The sequence below is a fragment of the Microtus oregoni genome, unplaced genomic scaffold (genome assembly GCF_018167655.1).
Source record: "Microtus oregoni isolate MIOR12 unplaced genomic scaffold, Mior012 000088F_ref0000325, whole genome shotgun sequence".
Taxonomy (NCBI): domain Eukaryota; kingdom Metazoa; phylum Chordata; class Mammalia; order Rodentia; family Cricetidae; genus Microtus; species Microtus oregoni.
In genome coordinates, this window is record NW_024544555.1 from 917,236 (window position 1) to 937,304 (window position 20,069).

Below are 20,069 nucleotides of genomic sequence, written 5' to 3' on the forward strand. Positions count from 1 at the left end.
CCCTGGATTTTCATTATTGCCTCTCTTCTTTGTTCTTTTTCTCTTTATATATAAGTTTTTGATCCCCGTCACTTTGGGCCATGGTATCTAGTTGTCTAAATTGCCTGTTTCATTAACTTTATTTATTTATTTATTTATTTATTTATTTATTTATTTTCATTAACTTTAGATTTAGAAATCTGATCAAAATATTTCCTGATTCTGGAGACTTTAAAAAAATTATTTTTCTTTATGTGTATGTGTGTCTTCCCCCATGTGTACCTAGGTGCCAGGACAGGACTGGATGAAGAGCTGGAGTTAGAAGCAGTTGTGACAATCTGTTGTGGGCGCTGGGGCCCACATTCTTTAGAGAAGCAGAAAGAACTCTCACTTGCTGTGATGTCTCTCCAGGCCCAACTTTGAAGTTTTAAATTAAACCCAAACTCCTTCTTTCAATAAGTGTTATTATTTTAGAGTCATCATGAGGTGATGAGAGAGAAAAATGAATTCTCTGACTGGAAAATGATAGGATAATAAGTCCAGTCACCAAGACAGCCCTCCATTCCTTTGGAATTCCTGTTTTGTTCCTTTTTTTCCTTTTTTTGTCTCTTTCCCATTAATTTCTTATATATTAATAACCAAGAGTCTGTTACTAAGTGTTTAATAGTTAATGCAGAGAAAAAAAGTATTTAATAAATAGACATCAAAATGTAGAAAGACCTCAAATGTTTATCAATATAATCACTGCAGAGGAATACTAATTGATATCAAATAATATAGACAGAACTCAAATATCTCTCAATCTTATTGTGTCAGTTTATTTCTTTTCTATCCCCTCCAGTCTGAAGATTATCAGTGCTGATTAATTTAGCTGTATTCTTCAGCTGCATTTGCCCATAGGACACATCTGTCAAGCTACTTGAAAGACCTTTTTAAGTAAATTAATCATGGAAGTCATGGTTGCTCACTTTTCTTGAATCATGGGTAAATGGGCAATCTCAAGACTTTATGTGTGCATTTTGTGCAGTTATGGAATTTCTCAGTAGCCGACATCTCACTTTTAAATATTTAACAATGAGCTGACAGAACTATGTACAACTTATGAATTCCTTCAAGTGTTCTCCTTGTTCTTGACATCCCAGTCCAAAATGGCAGTCATTGTTCTGGAGAGCCAAGAAAGAGCATTTCTGCAGAAACTAGTCTGTGTGCATATTTCTGTTTCTCTACATATTGTCAGTGTATGCAAAGTGTAACAGTGTTTTTTAAGACAGCCAATGATAAGGGCACTAAATGGAGACTATGATTAGGTAATAAGAAAATGGATTTTGGGTGGCCTGAATATTAGAAGAATGCTTGAAGAAACAGGGGATTAAATGAATGGTTATCTTCAGTGAAATTTCTATTTAAATACTTATATTGAAGTTGATATTCGCCTTTCTATAGTTGACATATGAAGTAATCAATTGCTTTATAGATTTTTTGATAGTCATTGAGAATACCCTAGGTGCTTTTATTGTACAGTGGATGAATCTTATCATTAAGTTTTTCTACTCCTTCAGCTAAACAGTTCTGTCTCTCACATTCCCAAGTAAAGATATTACCAGTCATCAATGTGAGCTGAGGTCTAGTCTTGTTTTTCTGGTTGAAAGCCCAGTGGCTGGGAACTGGGAAGACAGCTTATTAGGTAAAGTGCTGATCGTTCAGCATGAAGACTTGAGCTCAGTTCTGCTTTAGTAAGGGTTTTTAACACTGATTGTTGTTGGAATTTCTTCTCAGGTCTTCCAGACTCCAAATAATGCCATTGAGACTTACTAACTACAAAAGCTTGGCCTTAGCTTAGACTTGTCCCATTAGCTCTTATAACGTAAATTAACATAGCTTTTTACCTCTTTCCAATTCTGTAGTCTGACTCCCCCATCTCTCTATTTCTCTGGTGCTTCTACTCTCTTCCTCCTTGAATTCTTATCTTTGCCCAGAAGTCCCCCCTATTTTCTCCTGACTAGCTATTGACCATTCAGATCTTTATTAAACCAATCAGGTGCCTTAGGCAGGCAAGGTAAAGCAGTGATACATCTTCATACAGTGTGATAAAATATCCTACAACTTGTGATAAAGGCCACGACCAAAAGTGACTTGAGGAGGAAAGGGTTTACTTCAGCTTATCCCTCTCTGATCATATTCTGTCACTGAGGGTAGTCCAGGTAGGAACTAAAGGTAGAAACCTAGAGGGAGTCACTGATGGAGAGTCCAGGAAGGAATGCTGCTTACTAGGTTGCTCCTTGTGGCTTGCTTGGCCTTTCTTATGGCACCTAGAACCATCAGTCCAAGGGTAGCACAATCTCTATTAAGCTTGCCTTTCCACCATCAATTATCAGTCAAGAAAACATCCCTTAATCCAAGGGGAGGTGCTTTGTCTTACCACAACTTGATATGCCTTGCTTGGTTCATACCCATGGGAGGCCTACCCCTTTCGGAATAGAAATAGAGGAGAGGATGGAGGATAGCCGGGAAGTAGTAGGATTGAGAATGGGAGGAGAGAAGGGAGGGGAAAATGCAATCAGAATATAAATTAAATTAATAAATTAAATTAAAGACATAAAATAGATAAAAATTAAAAAGGAAAAAAGAAATAAAGAAAATGTCTGATATACTTGGCCACAGGCCTACTTAATGGGGACATTTTTTTCTTAACTGAAGTTCCATCTTCTCAACTAGCTGTAACTCATGTCAAACTGATATAAAACTAGCCAGTGCAAATCTCCAGCACAAGGAGAAATGCCAGCTGTGGTGGCAGAATTGTAACTGCAGCACTGGGGAGGCCGAGGCAGTCAGATTGCTATAGCCGGCTGGCTAGTCAGCCTAGCGAAATTAGCACTGAGACCTAAGTCCCAGTGAGACATCTTGTCTAATAAAAAGGATTTACAGACTTTGTGTGTATCCACAAAAATGCCTAAAATAAACAAAGCCCAAGAAACAGGACAGTTGGCATGACTCTAAGAAGATCCTGGGACAAAAGGGCCTGATTCTGCATGCTAGTTCCATTATGCAACCGCTTTGGGTTTCTGCTTACCCTTCCTGTGCCTCAGTTTGCCTTTCTGCAAAAAGTGAAAGATAGCTAAGGATTTTTCCTAGGGATGCTGCAGATCTCAAATGAACTTCTGTGAGAAAACTGCATGAGACAGCACATGGCATGTCGTAAACATTCCGATTAATGTTCTCTATTATTAAGACAGGATATTAATATAGGCTGTGGCTGTAGAGAGAAACTTTTGCTTAGCTCTGACTTTATTCCATTTTGAATTCCTAATTAAAAGAATAGCAATTAATTACCATCCAATTAGGAAGGATACAGGTTAAGGCAGAGCTTGTTAAATTCTACAAGGCTTTCTCTTCTTTTATCATCTGTAGACAGACTGGTGAAATGAGGTGTTCTTCCCATTTGGTGAAAAGTAAAAGGGCAGCTCAATTTCCTTTGCCTCTGCTCACTGGGTTTCTTTTAAGTTTATCATTATGAAGGAAAGAGTGTACCCAATAAGCTCTTGTCCAAACGGCAGCATTTCTCTGGAGCAAGGCAAGCCAGTCTCAGTCTTGTCTCTTACTGGCTTTGTGAGCTGTGGACCACTTAGTCCAGCTTTATCAAATCTGGTTACCTCATCAATAAGTATGGACATTTATTTCAGAACAGCGAGAAGATTTTACCCCTGGGGGACATTAAGTGGCACCCCGAGAGTCAATTGCTTTGACCGAGCAGAGATTTTCCAGGTGAAGTTTATGGTAGTACCCTCTTGCCTCTCAGCCTGTAGTGCAGAGGGCAGACTCGTCAAGAAGCTAGGCAGAACACATGCTAAGGTGAAAACTCCCTGCTGTGTGTCAGTGTAGCATCACAATGGACACGTGATAGGTGCCTGTAGTTCAGCAATTCAGTGTGGAATTTTTAAAATTCCCATTACCCATTACTGTCTGTTTCTAGGCTCTCCTCTCTGCAGCCTGGGAATTGTGATTAAACTATTCACCCCAGATTTCTGAGAATTATTCTTCTGTCAAGAATACATACCATTCAGAAAAGGCCTTTTAATGTTCCTAATGGGAGAATCCAGACAGAATGGCAGACTGTTGTTACCTGGAAAAGGCAGGTCCTAACCAGCTACCTACATAATCCTGAGCCGGAAAAGCACTGTAGTCCCCTCTTTTCTGCACAGGCTGGAGCATTCAGTGAGATGCTGCCTGATGCAGGGCACCATGGGGCTCAGTATCTCCACAGTCTATAAGCTGTAACAATGTAGGCCAAAGTCATCATCCCATAGTCCTCTCCTCTCCTTCTCCTCCCTCCCATCCCTTCCTCATGCCTCCTCTCTCCTCTCCTCTCTTTCCCTCCCCTCCTCCCCCACTTCTCTCCATCACATTTGTGGTCCATGCAATAATCCTCTTTTTCCAAATTACTTTGTCATGCACATTTACCTTCGCTGTCAGGAAGAACAATTTCTTCTGGAGAGTATTTTTACTCTCATTCATTCATTCGTTCTTTTTTCTATTTATTTAGAAAATCCCCTCCATTTGGATTTGACCTTTTGTCCCCAGGGTATATCATCTCAGAGGTATCGCTGATACTGTCCCAAGCATGGTCCTACACAGAACTCTGCCCTCATACCCTCTCCAGGCCCTGAACTGGCTCCTTCAGTGCTCTTTACGTCCCATCTTCCTGGGATTCTGACTCTATGCTGTTGCTGTGGTCACTTGGACTCTGAATCTCCTCCTTGCTGGACATCTCATGAGAGTGTCTTCTGCTCTCAGGGTTTTCTGCTGAACGCTGACTTCCTTCAGCGTGGTGCATGGCTCACACATGCTTGGAGACAGATCTTTTTCCTCTGTGTTGCTCAGATCCACAGATTCTCTGGCTCTTGAATACTTGTTCTAGCATAGGCTGACTCTTTTTGAGCCATGAGAAAGAAACCTAAGTTTGGGTGTTCATTTGCCCACACACATTCTCCCTCTTAAGAAGATACCAAATCCTGCTTGGTTATTTAATATTTATTAAACAGTATTGGTAAATATTATATCTTTATTATGTCACAAAGAACTTTTTCATTAACTGATGAAGTGTGTACTTCAAACACCACTGATCATTCCCACAGCAGCTGAGAGAATACATGGAGAGGAATGTGTCCACCCCACACTTCAACAAGAGGACCGACATGCCTTATCCTTAAGTTACTTCTGTGCCAATATTTTGGAGTGAGAGAGCTTAAATCTCTTACACAAATATTAGAACAAAATTCCTTAGAAAATGGAGATTCAAGTTGTTCTATGTTTATTATGCTTTAGAGGTGTTCTTGAAGACAGAATATTTAGGATGATTATACTAGCCAGTAAATGTTTTAACCATTGCAGGCTGGTGTGTGTGTGTGTGTGTGTGTATGACATTGGAGCATATTTTCACCAAAACCCCACAGAGGCTATGAAATTTCTAAAAAAAGATCTTGGTTGAACTCTTGCTACTTCTCAAGCTTGTAATTTTAGATTGGGCTAATTTATCTTTAAGCTGCATTAATTCGTCTTCATGAAAAGCAAAGAAAAATAGCATCACTTACTGGATTGGTATGAGAACTGACACATATGGGGGTCCTCCATCAATTGTATTATTTTATATTTTTATTATTATGCAAATTTTTGACTGGGGGGGTAGCTGTGACCTTGTTCACAACTGTAGTTCCTTTGCAAAAGAGATGGTGACATAGATTTAGTTTGTTGCTCTAAATGCTATTTACATTTGTTAGGGATAATGTGATAAACAAGATATTACCCAGAGAAGAAACAAGTCATTCTCAAGACAGCTATGCAAGAATAATAGTTCTCACCTTCTGCATCATTAGCACTGGGAATGTGTGTGTGTGTATGTGTGTGTTCAGATGATGAAATGGAGAGTTAATAGATGTTAAGTGTGCTTACATGTGTTTGATATTGTATTCAAGAATTCTGTTATAAGCCTCAGAAAATTAACTCTTACTAGGTTTAGCACAAAGAGAATTTCCAGGCCTTAAGATTATAAATCTGGCCCTGAGGCCAAATTGACACTCTGCTGAATGATGGGATGTTTCTCTCTATTTCTCAGCTTTTCCTGTCTCCCTTGGCTCACTGTTCCATGAATGTCTTCCCCAGCTGGTGTGAAAGATGGCTATTGGACTCACATGTCCCAGTTTGGCAACCTCCCACAAAATACAGCATTTATGACCCATATGTTCTAGCAGAAAAGTCCCAGTGAGGGCTCAGATCCACCTAGCTTGAGTCGCACTTAAGGCTTTGTCATCCACGGTGGTCATAAGGTTAGGGAACTCTACTCACACCCAGGCCATATATCCTCCCTTTGTGGTCTAGATATTGATTAAGACATGGGATGGGTCATGGGAAACTTGTTCCAGTTTACAAAAAGGTTGAAGAAAAGGACAAAGGTGAATCTTTAGGATGAATGGAAGAAGGCAGGAAAGGGGTTAGTGGGGGGTCACAGAACTTGGACTAGCTGAGTAATAAGGACTTTGGGGGACAGAATCATTAAGTATGACCTTAGCTAAAAGAAAGGGGGCAATGAGCTAAGGTTAACATGAAATAAAATGAAGGAGAAAACAATTAAAGAGCTGAAAGTCTTGGAAAAGTGGAATAATCGTGTTATCACCAGGTGCTTAAACGAACAAGACACTGAACCAGGGAGTCAGGATTCGGGATTACCAGCTTTATTCAAATCACTGCATTGCTCTCAAACCTAATAGATTCAAAACTTGAAATGGGAAAGTTAGGTAAATATGAAGCATAGATAGAATAGCTAGGAAAGCTGATTTCTATGTTAGTTCTATAATAATGCAAGGTCCTTTACATTAACAAACCATTATGACTAATTTATATACACATTCCTACACAAAATAAGGGACTTTGAACTTTTTGGATAGGCCATAAAATTTGATGGCCATCAAGTCAGCCTATTTTTATCAAGGTTACATCAGATGTATCCTGATAGTATCTCTTCTAAAGACCTTTATTAGTCAGAGGTCTTTTAGTTATTTGTGAAAGATTTTCTGTCTTTCTCTCTCTAAGTGTCTTTCTCTATTTATTGTTTTTCTCTACTCACCCCCTTCCTCCCTTCTCTTCTTCTACCCTTTCCAGTGACTTCCATTCTCCCAATTTACTTAGGAGATCTTGTGTGTCTCTCTTAGGGTCCCCTTTGTTGTCTAGGTTCTCTGGGGTTGTGGACTGTAGGCTAGCGTTTCTTTGCTTTATGTCTAAAAGCCACTTATGAGTGAGTACATATTATATTTGTCTTTCTGGGACTGGGTTACCTCACTCTATATGTTTTTTTTTATTTTTTTAGATCCATCTATTTGCCTGCAAATTTCAAGATATCATTATTTTCACCACTGTGTAGTACTCCATTATGTAAATGTATCACATTTTATCAATTCTTTGATCGAGGGGAATCTAGATTGTTTGTAGGTTCTAGCTAATATGAATACTGCTGCTATGAACATAGTTGAGTACATACACCGAGCATGCACCCTCATAGCCTGACCTGTGTATATTAGTGTGGTGTAGAATTCAGAAGGACATCGTGTGAAAAAGAACCATTAAATCAATAATTTTGTAAGAATACACATATACACTGTACACATACAACACACACACACACACAGAGAGAGAGAGAGAGAGAGAGAGAGAGAGAGAGAGAGGGAGAGACTTCTGCATACACAATGTTAAAGTATAAAAGCCAGGGGCAGAGTTTAGGATGAGTTTAAATTGTGCTGGAGAAGAGAAAGGTAAACCCATTCTGTGAAATTATATTTCAGCATTTGTGTTTGTGCTGATATGAGCAAGTTAAGCAGGTGTAGAATAGAAGAGTGTGTGTTGCCGGCAAGGCGAGAACAAATTGAAAACTCTGAAGTGTAAAACGGGGCAGAGGGCAGGAGCTGAAGTGAGATGATGGCTTTCTTTTACTGCCATGTGAAATCCATTCCAGCTGCCCGAGAGGGCTGTCTCTTATCCATTGTCTTCCCTCAGAGCATCCGTGTGCTCTTATGAAGGCACCGTCTCTTTTCCAAAGCCGCCCTCTCTGCGATGCTCTGTGATGTCAGGACGAGGACTCAGGATCACCATACCGACTCACCAGTCACACGAGGACACTCTTCACATACACAGTTGTCTATTTCTTGGATTTTGTCAGGAGGGGATGCTGCAGGAAGGTGTGAGCCATGTAGTTGAGAAGGACTGGCTTGCTTCAGGCTGCATCTGCTTGACTTTGCCCCAGAGCCATTGGCTCTAGTTCTCCCTCCATCATGACCCACAGAGGTAGACTCCTTCAGGTACCGTCACCAGAAGAGTGGCAGGCTTTCCTCAGGCATCTGTACCCTCCTCCACCGGACTTCTTCTAAGCTGTTTAGGCTTTAGCGTTTGTGTATTCTTCTGTACATCTTTGCAGACAGCAGCTATAGCTCCACTAACCGTCTCTTCAGTGTTACTTTTCTCTTTCTAATGTCTGCTTATTCACCATTTATCGAATTCTCCCTGTTGGACAATCTTGGAGTATCTGCCTTCCTGACTAATGTGTGGATGCCTTAATTATCCTTTCTTGTTCATATACACCACCTCTTAAATTGAGGTTCCAGCCAGGCCTACCAAACACTACATGCCCTCGAGTGAAGGCAAGGTCTGCCAGAAGCAAGAAATGATGATTGTCAAGCTTAAGGACTCTTTTTGTCCAGGAGTTTTCACAGCCTGCCTATCCCTAATCTCCACCATTCAATGTATCTTCAAAGGTTATCAGAATTAGGAAAACATCAATTTGCTCATTATCGACTTTTCAGCTGTGAGACCAAGAGTGTCTTTTAGCAGCCTTGATAAATTAAATCTGACCACCTCTCTCCCAGACTGCGAGGCTCCGACACCATTGATGGAGAAGCCGTGGGAGGACCAGCTCTCGCAGCCGCTTCTGTAATGAAGTGCATTGTACTCACGGCCATTAGCAGGTGGAGAATTTGAAGTACGGGTAGATTACAGAGACGCCTCCTTTAAAAATGCATAAGCACTTTGTGAGTTTGCTAAGTCATGCCTCACTCAGCTGGCCTTGAATTTTTCATGGAGGAGGCATCTCTCATAGGCTTTCCTCTCCTACTTATTACCATTAAGGCTCTGTGAAGCTGGGGCACCTCAGTCATACCATCTGCCTGATTGGTTCTTGATGTGGCAGAGGTGTAAACTATTGAAAGATTTGGATGTATATTTGGAAAGCTGATTTTCTCATTTTCCTTGCATTTAATTTAAAACACAAAGTTCTCCCTGTCCTGCAGTTTCAAGTGAATTTGTATTCTGGATGACTCACCTACATGTTAACTTTTAAGCACTACACTGGAAGACTCCATCCTTCCAGAACTATATCTGGTCACATAGTACCTGCCTTATACTCTTTGTGCTTGTCATTAGTATCCCTTTCAATGCCAAGTCAGGCATTACCAGATACTCAGTTAGCATTTTTCTACTGTGTCCAGCTGTGGCTACAGTGTCCTTTCTAATGAGACACTTAGGCCATCAATAAATATTGATTGTACAGTACATTTGTAGCAGAATCATCATTATATCAGTAAAATTTCTATTTGGGATGTTCATGGAGATTGAGGTCTGACTTGCAGTATTAACCAATATATTTGAATGAATGGAGTATATCCGAAATTGTCACAGAAGCCCTCAAACTCAGAAATGAGTTCTAGAACAAAGCAAAGTGGCATTGTAGAACTTTAGGTCCAGCAATTAATTAATAATCCTTCACAGGGCAATGGGTTTTCTTCTCTTTCACATACCCTTAAGTAAGGCTTTTCTCTGGAAGAGATGATTTTCTCCCCATATCCGACTCATCAGTTCTAACCTGCTTCCTTGCTAAATTCAAAGATTCCAACCAGTGCTGAAACCTCACAGATTAGAAGTGAGCACTGGTGTATTTGTGATTCTGCTCCTCTCCATTATCGGGAAGATCCTAGAATACTTTCTGCTGCAGAGTTGACTTTGCATGGGTCTTTCATGGTTTCTTAACATTTGTGAGCATGCCTCAGAGGGACCGCAAGGGCAAGGGGCCTTGTGCTTGCAGCCCCTTCTGCTGAGTCTCAGTCCTCTTCTCCAGTTACATTCTTGGGAGGAGAGTGGTTGGACACAGTGCTTCCAAGAAAAAGGTAGTGGACTTCTCTGTTCTACATGACTATTTTCAAATTTCATACTGGCTCTGTTTGGATTGTATTAATCCCATCTGCTTCCTTGATTTCAAAACAGTATAAAGACTTCAGGAGCCATTTTATAAATTGGCTTGCCAAAGTGGTAAAATATTCAAATGTTCTTGCGAGATATAAATGTGTTCGTAGTGACAAGCTACATTAAAATTAAGTTGTTCAATTTCCTTGTAAGAGTGATAGTACCCGGACTGAATGGAAGGTAATAATTCTATGTGCCTGGAAGCTGGAGAACCCAGATGGCACTGAAATGCAGGATTGTCCTTGCAGCTTTGGGAAACAAGCTTCAGCAGTGCCAGGTCCCTCGCGTGCCATGCACTGCAAGGGTGCACATGAATGCACAGGGATTGACCACATATGGGTTTGGGTGCTGCTTAAGAAGATTCAGATTTCCTTTGGAACTTGGTGACTGGGGGGACTTCCCTGGGGAAGACAATTTCTGGGCAGGAACATATGGTTTCTATTGACTCAGTGGGGTTGCTTGTTCAAGTGTTTTGTTACCTTGTTTTATGGTAATAGACAAGTATGTTCCAAATAATGTGTGTGTGTATGTGTGTGTGCTCCCTGCCTCTTTCCTGTATTTCCCTTCCTTATCCTCCTATTCCTTTCTTTCCTCTTCTTTTTCTCAATGCTAAATTTAATTTCTAAACATTCTCCAGTGAACCAGGTTAGATAAACTCTGCTCTGAAGTGATTACTTTTATTTAGTCCAATTCAATGGAATTACCCCACTGTGAGTTGTATTAGTGAAGAATAACTCCAGTGTCCAGCAGCTGAGGCAGCTTCTGCCCACGAGACCTGAGAACTGTTGTCCTCAGTTCCCTGGCAGACGGAAAGCCCTCGATATTGCAAGTATTTCTAAGCACAAGCAGTTTTGCTGTCACGCAGAAGGTATTTATTTGTAATAACTGAGAATGGCTATGGCATTGCTGCTATTATGATTCCTTTTGGCTAATTGGATTGCTGCATTTAATTTAATAGCTATATAAGCACAATGATTACTCAGTCATATGTTAGAAAGTGAATGGACTGCATGAGTGTGTAAAAGTTAGGGATTCTGGGGCTGTGATTTAGAGAAAAATATTTTTATTTCCTCTCAAAAAAAAAGTCTACTTGTCATGTGCGAAAATCATTTATACATGTGAAATATAGACATTACGTAGGAAGTCAAGGGATGACTCTTTTTTCATAGGTTCATTTCTTGGACCATATTAGAAATGGCAATGAATGAGATTTTTGAGAATGATAACTATTGTTTATTAGAATAAGTCATAGAAAAATCAAAACTGGATTTAAAAAATCGTAGAAAATATTTCATTACCTTTCTACTATATTAATAATCTATAATGTATTATACATAAGAATAAGGAAATTGGTCTTCCTTCATATTTTTATGGCATCAGTGAAGTTGGTGAATTGAAATGCCCAGCTATACCAGGCTTTCTCTTTTGGACCACCAGCCAGCTCCCAAATCACGACATAGAGACTTCTTATTTGTTATGAAAGCTTGGTTTAGGATAGGCTCATTTCTGGGTAGTTCTTTTAACTTAAATTAACCTGTTTCTCTTTATCTATTTTGCCTTGGGGTGTATTTTCTTTCCTTTGTATATCTTATCTTCACTATTTCTCTGGCTGGCTAGTTGGTGGCTGCCTGACTTCTCGCCCTGGGCATGTCCCTCTCTTTCCCCCTCGTTCTTTTCCCTTCTCTCCTTCTCCTGAGGCTAGAGCCTTGATTCTTCCTCCTATTTAGTCTCTCTCCCTGCCAGTGCCTTCTATCCCTCTCTCTGCCTAACTAGTGGCAGTTCAGCTCTTTATTAGATCAATCAGGTGCCTTAGGCAGGCAAGGTGAAACAGATCCAACACATCTTTACATAATTAAACACACATCCTTTCATCTGTAAACAAATGCAGCATGAATAATTATAACACACCTTTACACAGTTTAAGTAATATTCTGCAGTATAACCAAATGTAACACATCTTTGTCTAGTTAAAGTAATATTCCAAAGCACCCAGCCTGTAATAAATAATCAGTGAATAGAATGACTCCAGGAGCCTTGGGGCTACTCGGAGACTGGAAGGCTAGCCACTATAACTTAGGCTTGAGAAAGTTCTTTTGTGCCATGATTGGGGATTTTTCAAAGTTTATGGAGCCACCAACTGTGTATCTGAAAAATTGCTCTGCCTCCAAGCTGTTGAACTTACTTTTAAGAGTCAACACTCAGGGGATAGAGACAGACGCTCTCATATTGGCTTAAACTAAGAATAAAATTTATGGATCTTACAACATGTCTACTGACAAGACTAACTTCAGGCACGGCTTGATCCAGCTACTTTGAAGTTCTTTGATAAGATGCTTTGTATTATTGAGTTTCTTTGCTATACCCTGCGTGATTGCTTAGACCTACAACAATGAACTTTTCACCATGTCTATGTTGGGAAGATAGTGATTTAGAAGCTGCTGGGACAGCTTCAGTTACTTACAGCTACAGTTGTACCTGTGACGAGGCAAACATTTTTAAGAGAGATGTACAGGGATGTCAGAGAAATTCACACTTGAACAGTAGTCTGAGAAGCAAGAATTTTACAGACAGAAGATTTGTTTAAGGAAGCAGTTAATTGGCTTGGTTGTAACACTTGGGACATCTGTATTCAAATCCCAGCTCTTCCACGAGCTATTCAAATCATGACACATCTGTTAAGCTGTCTGGGTCTTAGTGTTTCCACGCATGTAACTGCTAAGTGGAGCTCTTCTGTTCCTAGGATGATGGAAAACCAATGAGATGCTGGGGCTGGCCAGAGCCCTCGTCACTAGCCGATGCATTTCCCCTCATATGGATAGCCTCTTACTGCATCCTGGCTGCTACAGGTGGAGCTTTAGCTGAGGGTTCAATGCTACCCACGGTAAAATTGGCACACATTTTCTGAGATTACTGTATGCCACCTACTCCATTCTGCTTGTCTCATCTAAGCCACCCCCAAGACTGCAGCTACTAAGAAAGTTATTATCCTGGTTTTACGGCTGGTAGAACTGAAGCCTTAAAAATTTGAATCTGTCAGGTACCCAGGACTGATAAATTCCTGGGTATGTCTACCTAGGGCTCTTGAGTGCACTGTTGGTGCACTTCAGCATGTATTATAGTAGATTCACAGTCTTCTATTAGTAATTGATGTCCCTTTGATGACTTAGTTTCTGGATGATGCTATTGTATTATATTGTATTGTATACCTGTATTCTCTGAACACTAACGTGTTCGTCTTCTGCATCACCCTGAGTTTCTGGCACTCATTTGTGGGTCTGTGTTTCCCTTCCAGGTGAGCCTTCCAGGTGGTCCTCCTCTCATTGTGATTGCTGCTGCAAGAATGGTAAGGGAGACAAAGGGGAGAGCGGCACCTCCTGCAATGACCTCTCCACTTCCAGCTGCGACAGCCAGTCAGAGGCCAGCTCTCCCCAGGAGACGGTGATCTGCGGTCCTGTAACGCGCCAGAGCAACATCCAGACCCTGGACAGGCCCATTAAGAAGGGCCCCGTGCAGCTGATCCAGCAGTCAGAGATGAGGCGAAAAAGTGACCTGCTCAGGACTCTGACGTCAGGCTCCAGGGAGTCGAACATAAGCAGCAAAAAGAAAGCTGCGAAGGAAAAGCTCTCCATCGAAGAAGAGCTGGAGAAGTGCATCCAGGATTTCCTGAAGATAAAGATTCCAGATCGCTTCCCTGAGAGAAAACATCCTTGGCAGTCTGAACTTTTACGGAAGTATCATCTATAGGGGAGGACTGGGGGTAGTCGCCACTCTGAAATCAATCTCCCCAAAGGAGCACATATGTTAAAGGAAAAGTATCAACTAACGATCCACATTTGTTAGAACACAATAGTCCGTTGATGTACTACTGCCTACTTTAACTAGCTCACCTTAATGTGTAAATCCACAGGGTAGATTCCTTTTCAGACGTGGAACCAGAAGCGAGCTCCTGTGTTGTCCTTTGTCTTTTATTAACTTGATCCCATGTGCTGGGAATCTTCCCTACAGTGAAAGCTGTAGCTGAGTAGCTCACAGGCTTTAGGGCTCATGTACCCCAAACCGGATTTTTTATGTTTGTTTTCCTCTCATATTCTGCCTCCTTCCTTTGGCTAAGGATGGGGAAAGAGTCAAGATTTTTATTATTTTTTCTTCGCTTTTGTTGATGGGGTGAAGGGAGAATGGTGGATTTGTGTGATTTTTCACTTAGATCTCCACGTGCCAGTTTCTATTGACTCCGTATGCATGAGCACTTGTGCACCACAAGCACAATCTATGTCTGTATATATGCACAATGGATGCACATGACCCAGGGCCTGGACAGCCAAGGACTGACATCCTGCTTCCAGATGCCCCCACAAGAGCATTCAGACAAAGGAACCTCTGCCTCTTCATTAAGACCCTCCTGGGTAGATTTCCCAGCCTCCCTTCACAATGCTTTCTAACGCTGATTAGCCCCCCCCCCCATCATCAATAAATTCTCTTTCTTATTTTGAAATACATACCCCCAGGCTCCTGTGCACTGCTGTGCTCTTTCCCCACGTTAGGAGACAGTGGGATGAGCTAGTGGAACACTGTGTGTGTTTAACCAACAAGCAGATATTCACATCCACAAACATAGCTTTGAGATGCACTCAGCCTTCTCCATTCTTAATTGACAATCCCCATTCTCCACCTGACGCGGAGTTCTAACTTGCCCACATATTATTGATGAGGCCTTTTGTTCAGGCAAGTTCTTTGCATCCCTATGAGTTGTGAAGCTAGGAACAACACCCAATAATTAAAGATGCATCCAGCCTTCGGTTTGCTTGCTTTAGAGGATCTGTACCCCCACATGCTTCTTAATTTCTCATATGAACTTTAAACTACCCCTGTACATTATTGCTTGCTTGTAGACAGGCTTGGTTGCCTTTGGGATCCTAGGGTTTGGCTGTGGCCACACTATGGTTTAGTCATACCATTTCTGTCATGTCTGTAAGGACCCACGTGGGTGGCTGGAACACAAAAGTAATGAATTTGACTTTTTAAGCTTTTTTAAAAAATATATTCCTGACCTGTATAGATACAGTCCAAAAGAAATTGTTAACAATGTCTACCCACATGCCTCTTGTCTTCTATTAATCTTCCAATAGTTCTTTTGTTCACTTGTGCTAAATGAATGTCCAAAGACAACTTTTAATTTTCAGCATTTATCACACATCTTAGTGGTAACTGAAAAATGATTTGTCACTATAATGTGCCAAGCATTCCTAATTTTTTGGTGTGTGTGTGTGTGTGTGTGTGTGTGTGTGTGTACGTATGCGTGTGTGCGTGCTCACATGTGTGTAGTTAGCACAAGTAATAAAGACAACCAGATAGTGTCTATGGAAGAAAAAATATCTAATGACCAGTTTCTTTGTTTTAAGAAAACTTTTTAAAAGGTACAACTATTATTTAAATATTTCCTCATTGATTTATTGATGTCTGTTAGTATATGGTTGTCTTTCTGAATTTTTTGTAATTCTTGACTACACAGGTGGGTAATAGGATAAGGCAATGTTTTCTTGTCCTGATGCTTCAGATAAAGTTTAAAATTTTATTTAAGTGAAAAAGAAAGTTTCCTTGGGGTGCTGAATTGCCAGGAAAATTATCATTTCTGAAAGTATTGTTTTGTGTATTAATATTTTAGCAGATAGTTCATAGATAGCTTTGTGTGTGAACCCTACTAATGCATCTTCATTGTCTCTGTCTTTTGATGGTAAATCAAAGATACCATCACAGTAACTATGGAAGATACTGGGAAGCATTATGGATTTTAATGGGTCAGAAGAATCTGGATGTGAATTGTGGACCGGATGATCATTGACTCACTGAAAGGGCTGTCAGAGAATCTGAGGTTTGAATAAACTGGCCAAAGTCCTTTCTCTTAAATTTGAGCACTTAATCATAATGGTGTCAAGAAAGAGAGGCACTCAAGAACTGGGCTGGCCATCAACCCACAGATACTGCTACAATCTTCACAGAAGAAATGAAACGTCTTACCCACAGTCTTAGAGCAACTGCAGGCTATACTATTAAGGCATTTTTTTTTTTCTTCACGGGTACTGTTTGTGCCCACAGTGAACAAGCTTAGTGGTAGAGATCTGTTGAAAAACAGCATATCACTTTCATTTGGGGCTCCCTGTAATGTGACACCTGCCCCATGGTAAAATGTTTAAACAGAAAAGACAAAAAAGCCTGACATCCACTTGTGAGGGTATGGATATGTTCAGAAATCTAGCCCAAGTCAGTAGAAGACTTTGAGGAGGCGCCAAGAACATAAAGTCTTAGGTTCCCATGGCAAGGAGATATTCCGTGTACTCCTTACAGTCTTCAACACACTGGAAAGGATCTCTGGCTAAGTGAGCCCTGAGATTAAGCACTATGCTATCCCTGGCTTCAGAGTACTAAGTACAATTATGGACAGAGCAATATATGTACAGTTCAGTTCTTGAATGTGGATTTTGACAGGAGCTGTCCATTGTTGCTATGAAGAAATGAATATCACTGGATGGTCAAATGAACTTGCCATGTATAGAGACTTAGTTTGGGATGCTGTCTCTGAAATCCTATAAGGTTAAATCCAATAAATTTGGGCAGATCATTCCCTAAATGGATATGAGTCTCCTGAAGTCAGGGATATATTTATAAAGTCCTCCTACCTACTATTAAGAAGGGAACAAAAATACAAATAACAGAAGGAAAGGAAAACACAAATGTTAACATACTATAATGACCTCTTCTGTGGTTTTGTTTGCTTGTTTTGAGACAGTGTTTCTCTGTAGCTTTGGAGCCTGTCCCGGAACTAGCTCTTGTAGACCAGGCAGGCCTCAAACTCACAGAACTCCACCTGCCTCTGCCCCCTGAGTGCTGGAATTAAAGGCATAGTTCACTACTGCCCGCTCAGAAAAAAATGCAGTGATGTATAGTTATGAGTGATCCTGTGAAGTGGCTTCCAAACTACGCTGTGTTGTATCCCTTTGCACATAAGCACAGCTACCCTGCTGGAAAAGCATGCATGCTAAGCTTCTAGAAGGGAGGAGGAGTGCAATGACAAACATGCCCCATAGTGGAATGCCTATTCCAGCTGACTCATTTTGGAGCAATGCTTGATTAAAAGAGGGACCACATGGAACTTCCCATGTATCCATTGTCCTTGTTTGATTCAGAAGCATCCTTTCCCACAGATGGCAGGTGTCTGTTTATTATTCAATTGCTTAGCCACCCCTACTTATGATTTGGGGCTGTGTTTGCTTCTCCAGACCCTCCAATCCTTTGAATATCTTTTTTTCTCCTAAGCATAACATTTTCCTAGGAGGAAAAGAAATGGCAGATACAGCATTTTGAAAAATTGCTCCAGTACAGTTCCTACAAAGGAAGTCAAATTTTGACTCTTAACTTTTTTTTCTTTTTTGGCTGTCAATCTTCCAATTTGGTGTAGAGTAGAATAGACTAACCCAGAAGAGCCAAGTCTTGGTGTTTCTACCACTGGATACACTGTCACACAATTTGAGTAATGTTGGCCTTATGTTTGGTCTTTGCTAGAATTAATAAGACATTTTCTGTGAACTTATAGGATGAATTCTTTGTCATCTCTACTTGACATAACAATTTTCTAAGGAAAAATGAAGGGAATTATTTTCCCCCTGGTGACTCTGTGGCAGATAAATGTTTTTGCCAATTTGCATGCTGAGTTATAGGTTTTAGCATGGGCCATTTCTCTCTTTAATGTCTTGGTACTGTTGGCATCTTACGGTCTTGATGGCCCACTGTTCCAATTTATTTATTTTCTTTTAGAGTGTCAAAAGAACACACTAGAGAAAGAATCAGCGTGAACAGTGTGTATTTGGGATTACAATGGAGTTAGGTATCAGTGGTAAGGGACTATATAATGATGGACATCTGCGAAGAAATTAGAAGAAATGGAATATGATGGATTGAGTTTTATTTATATTGCCTTCATCATTCCAGCTCAAGAAAAAATGATTATTGTACCCTATCCTTGTGGAAAGAAGAGTCTTCAACTTCAATAGCCACAGATTTGTGATGTATTTGCTTTGAAATTTCTGTTCTTCTCATTTTGCGAAGGACATTGGAAAGGGGATTTTCCCCGAGTGACCACTGTTGCAATTTTTTTCTTTTTCTTTCTTTTTTGTGGCTCAGTAATCATCACACATTAAAACCCATTATGGCACTTTCTGAAGAGCAGATCCCCTTATGTGGACTTCGGAGTCAGCCTCATAAAACTTGAAGCAGGGCCAGGGAAGCTGAATTTTGAGCTAGTATGTTTAATAATTTTGATGGTCCAAGGGCCCCACTTTAAGAAATTGCTATTGAGGAACTAAGGCAGTCAACATGTGATTTAAAGCACATGCCATTCACTGTCACAGAAAATAAAAAGCATGTTTTAGGACTAGGCCACTAGTATTTTTTCCAAATCCATTTATATCATTTCATCTGCCTTTCAACCAAAGTCTTCTTCCCATGGTTCTATGTTTGTGCCTTTCCTTGAGTTGGAAGCCTCTGTCATCACAGCTTTGTCTCTTGGTAGATGGGCCTCCACTCCTCAGTCAGAAAGTCTGTATCATTATAGCTTTAACCCAGGTGAATGGGGAACATCTCTAAGAAAAGTGTATTTTATTAATACCCAACAGCAAATGAAATTAATGACTTTTTTGGGTCAGTTCATTTTATTACTCAGTTTGTATCAAAGGAGCCAGAAAATAATTCATAATTTAATGATTATGCTGCCCCAAAGATGGTTCCGTTGGTGAAATATATAGATAATACCAAAGCAATGTGGAATAATCAGTGAATTCAGTTGTTTTATCAGTACAATCCTAAACCACTGAATCGCTTGCTTTGTCCAGTTTGACTCAAGCAAGATATGATGCCCATGGATAATGGAGATGTTGAACCATAACATTAACCAAAAATGTAAAACAAAACTTTGTATATAAGAGTAAGCATATGAGAAAGGACAGAAGGAATTAAAAATGGTGACAACCCAACTGTAAGGACACAAAAGAAATGAAGTGCTAAAATTTTTTTTTAGTCTTTCTACCAGAAAAGATTGTTAAACCAGAGTCTCTCTCTCCCCTGTCTCTGTCTGTTTCTGTCTCTGTCTCCCTCTCTCTCATACACACATACACACATACACCACAAAGGTCAGAAGGTTACAGTGACTCACCAAGCTGACCCTAGCACATAACAGAAGAATAATTGGATAGATAACAAGTACCCTTATAGCACAAGAAACAGAATAATTAACTTGTCGTGAGCATTGATGAACATTGAAATAAATACAAAAGGAAGTGGGGAGCAGCTAATGAAGCAGATGAACTTGAACAGGTAGCTAGGATTATTTGTCAATATAAACATATGCACACAAACAACATAACTCCATCTGCTTCAGTCTGTTGCTTTCCCTCTTCTGCACACCAAGTGGGAAGATGCCTTTACTGCCCCAACTTCCTAACCTCTTAAAACAACAAATTCCTCTTCTTAGTGAACAAATTTTAAGTCCTAGAATGGCAGTCATGCTTTATTTAGGGAAACTATTTTTTTGTAAAGATAAAGAAGAACTTGTTCCCTAACCCAGCAATTATCACGTGGTTTGCTCTGGAGGAGGGTAGGGGCAATTTTCCCATTAATCAGCCTTGTAGAAGCACTTAGAGGCCAACTAGGGATTTAGTGAGTCCGGACTCTGTGATCTGCTCTGTCTTGCTTAGGTTATTCTTAGAATGAATTCCTAGCTATTACCTGGATTTGCACAATAAAAAAACAACAAAACTTTAGGTTCT

At 40.3% G+C, this 20,069-nt stretch overlaps 1 protein-coding gene across 1 annotated transcript in view; it reads left to right on the forward strand.

The window, feature by feature from the left end:
• LOC121442266 (BTB/POZ domain-containing protein KCTD16) overlaps positions 1-18,153 on the forward strand; it is a 270,370-nt gene extending 252,217 nt beyond the window's left edge. The window contains exon 3 of the mRNA XM_041643747.1: positions 13,547-18,153. Within this exon, the coding sequence (XP_041499681.1) occupies positions 13,547-13,998 (452 nt within the window). The 3' untranslated portion in view covers positions 13,999-18,153. The remainder of the gene's footprint in view (positions 1-13,546) is intronic.
• Positions 18,154-20,069: the final 1,916 nt, after the last annotated feature.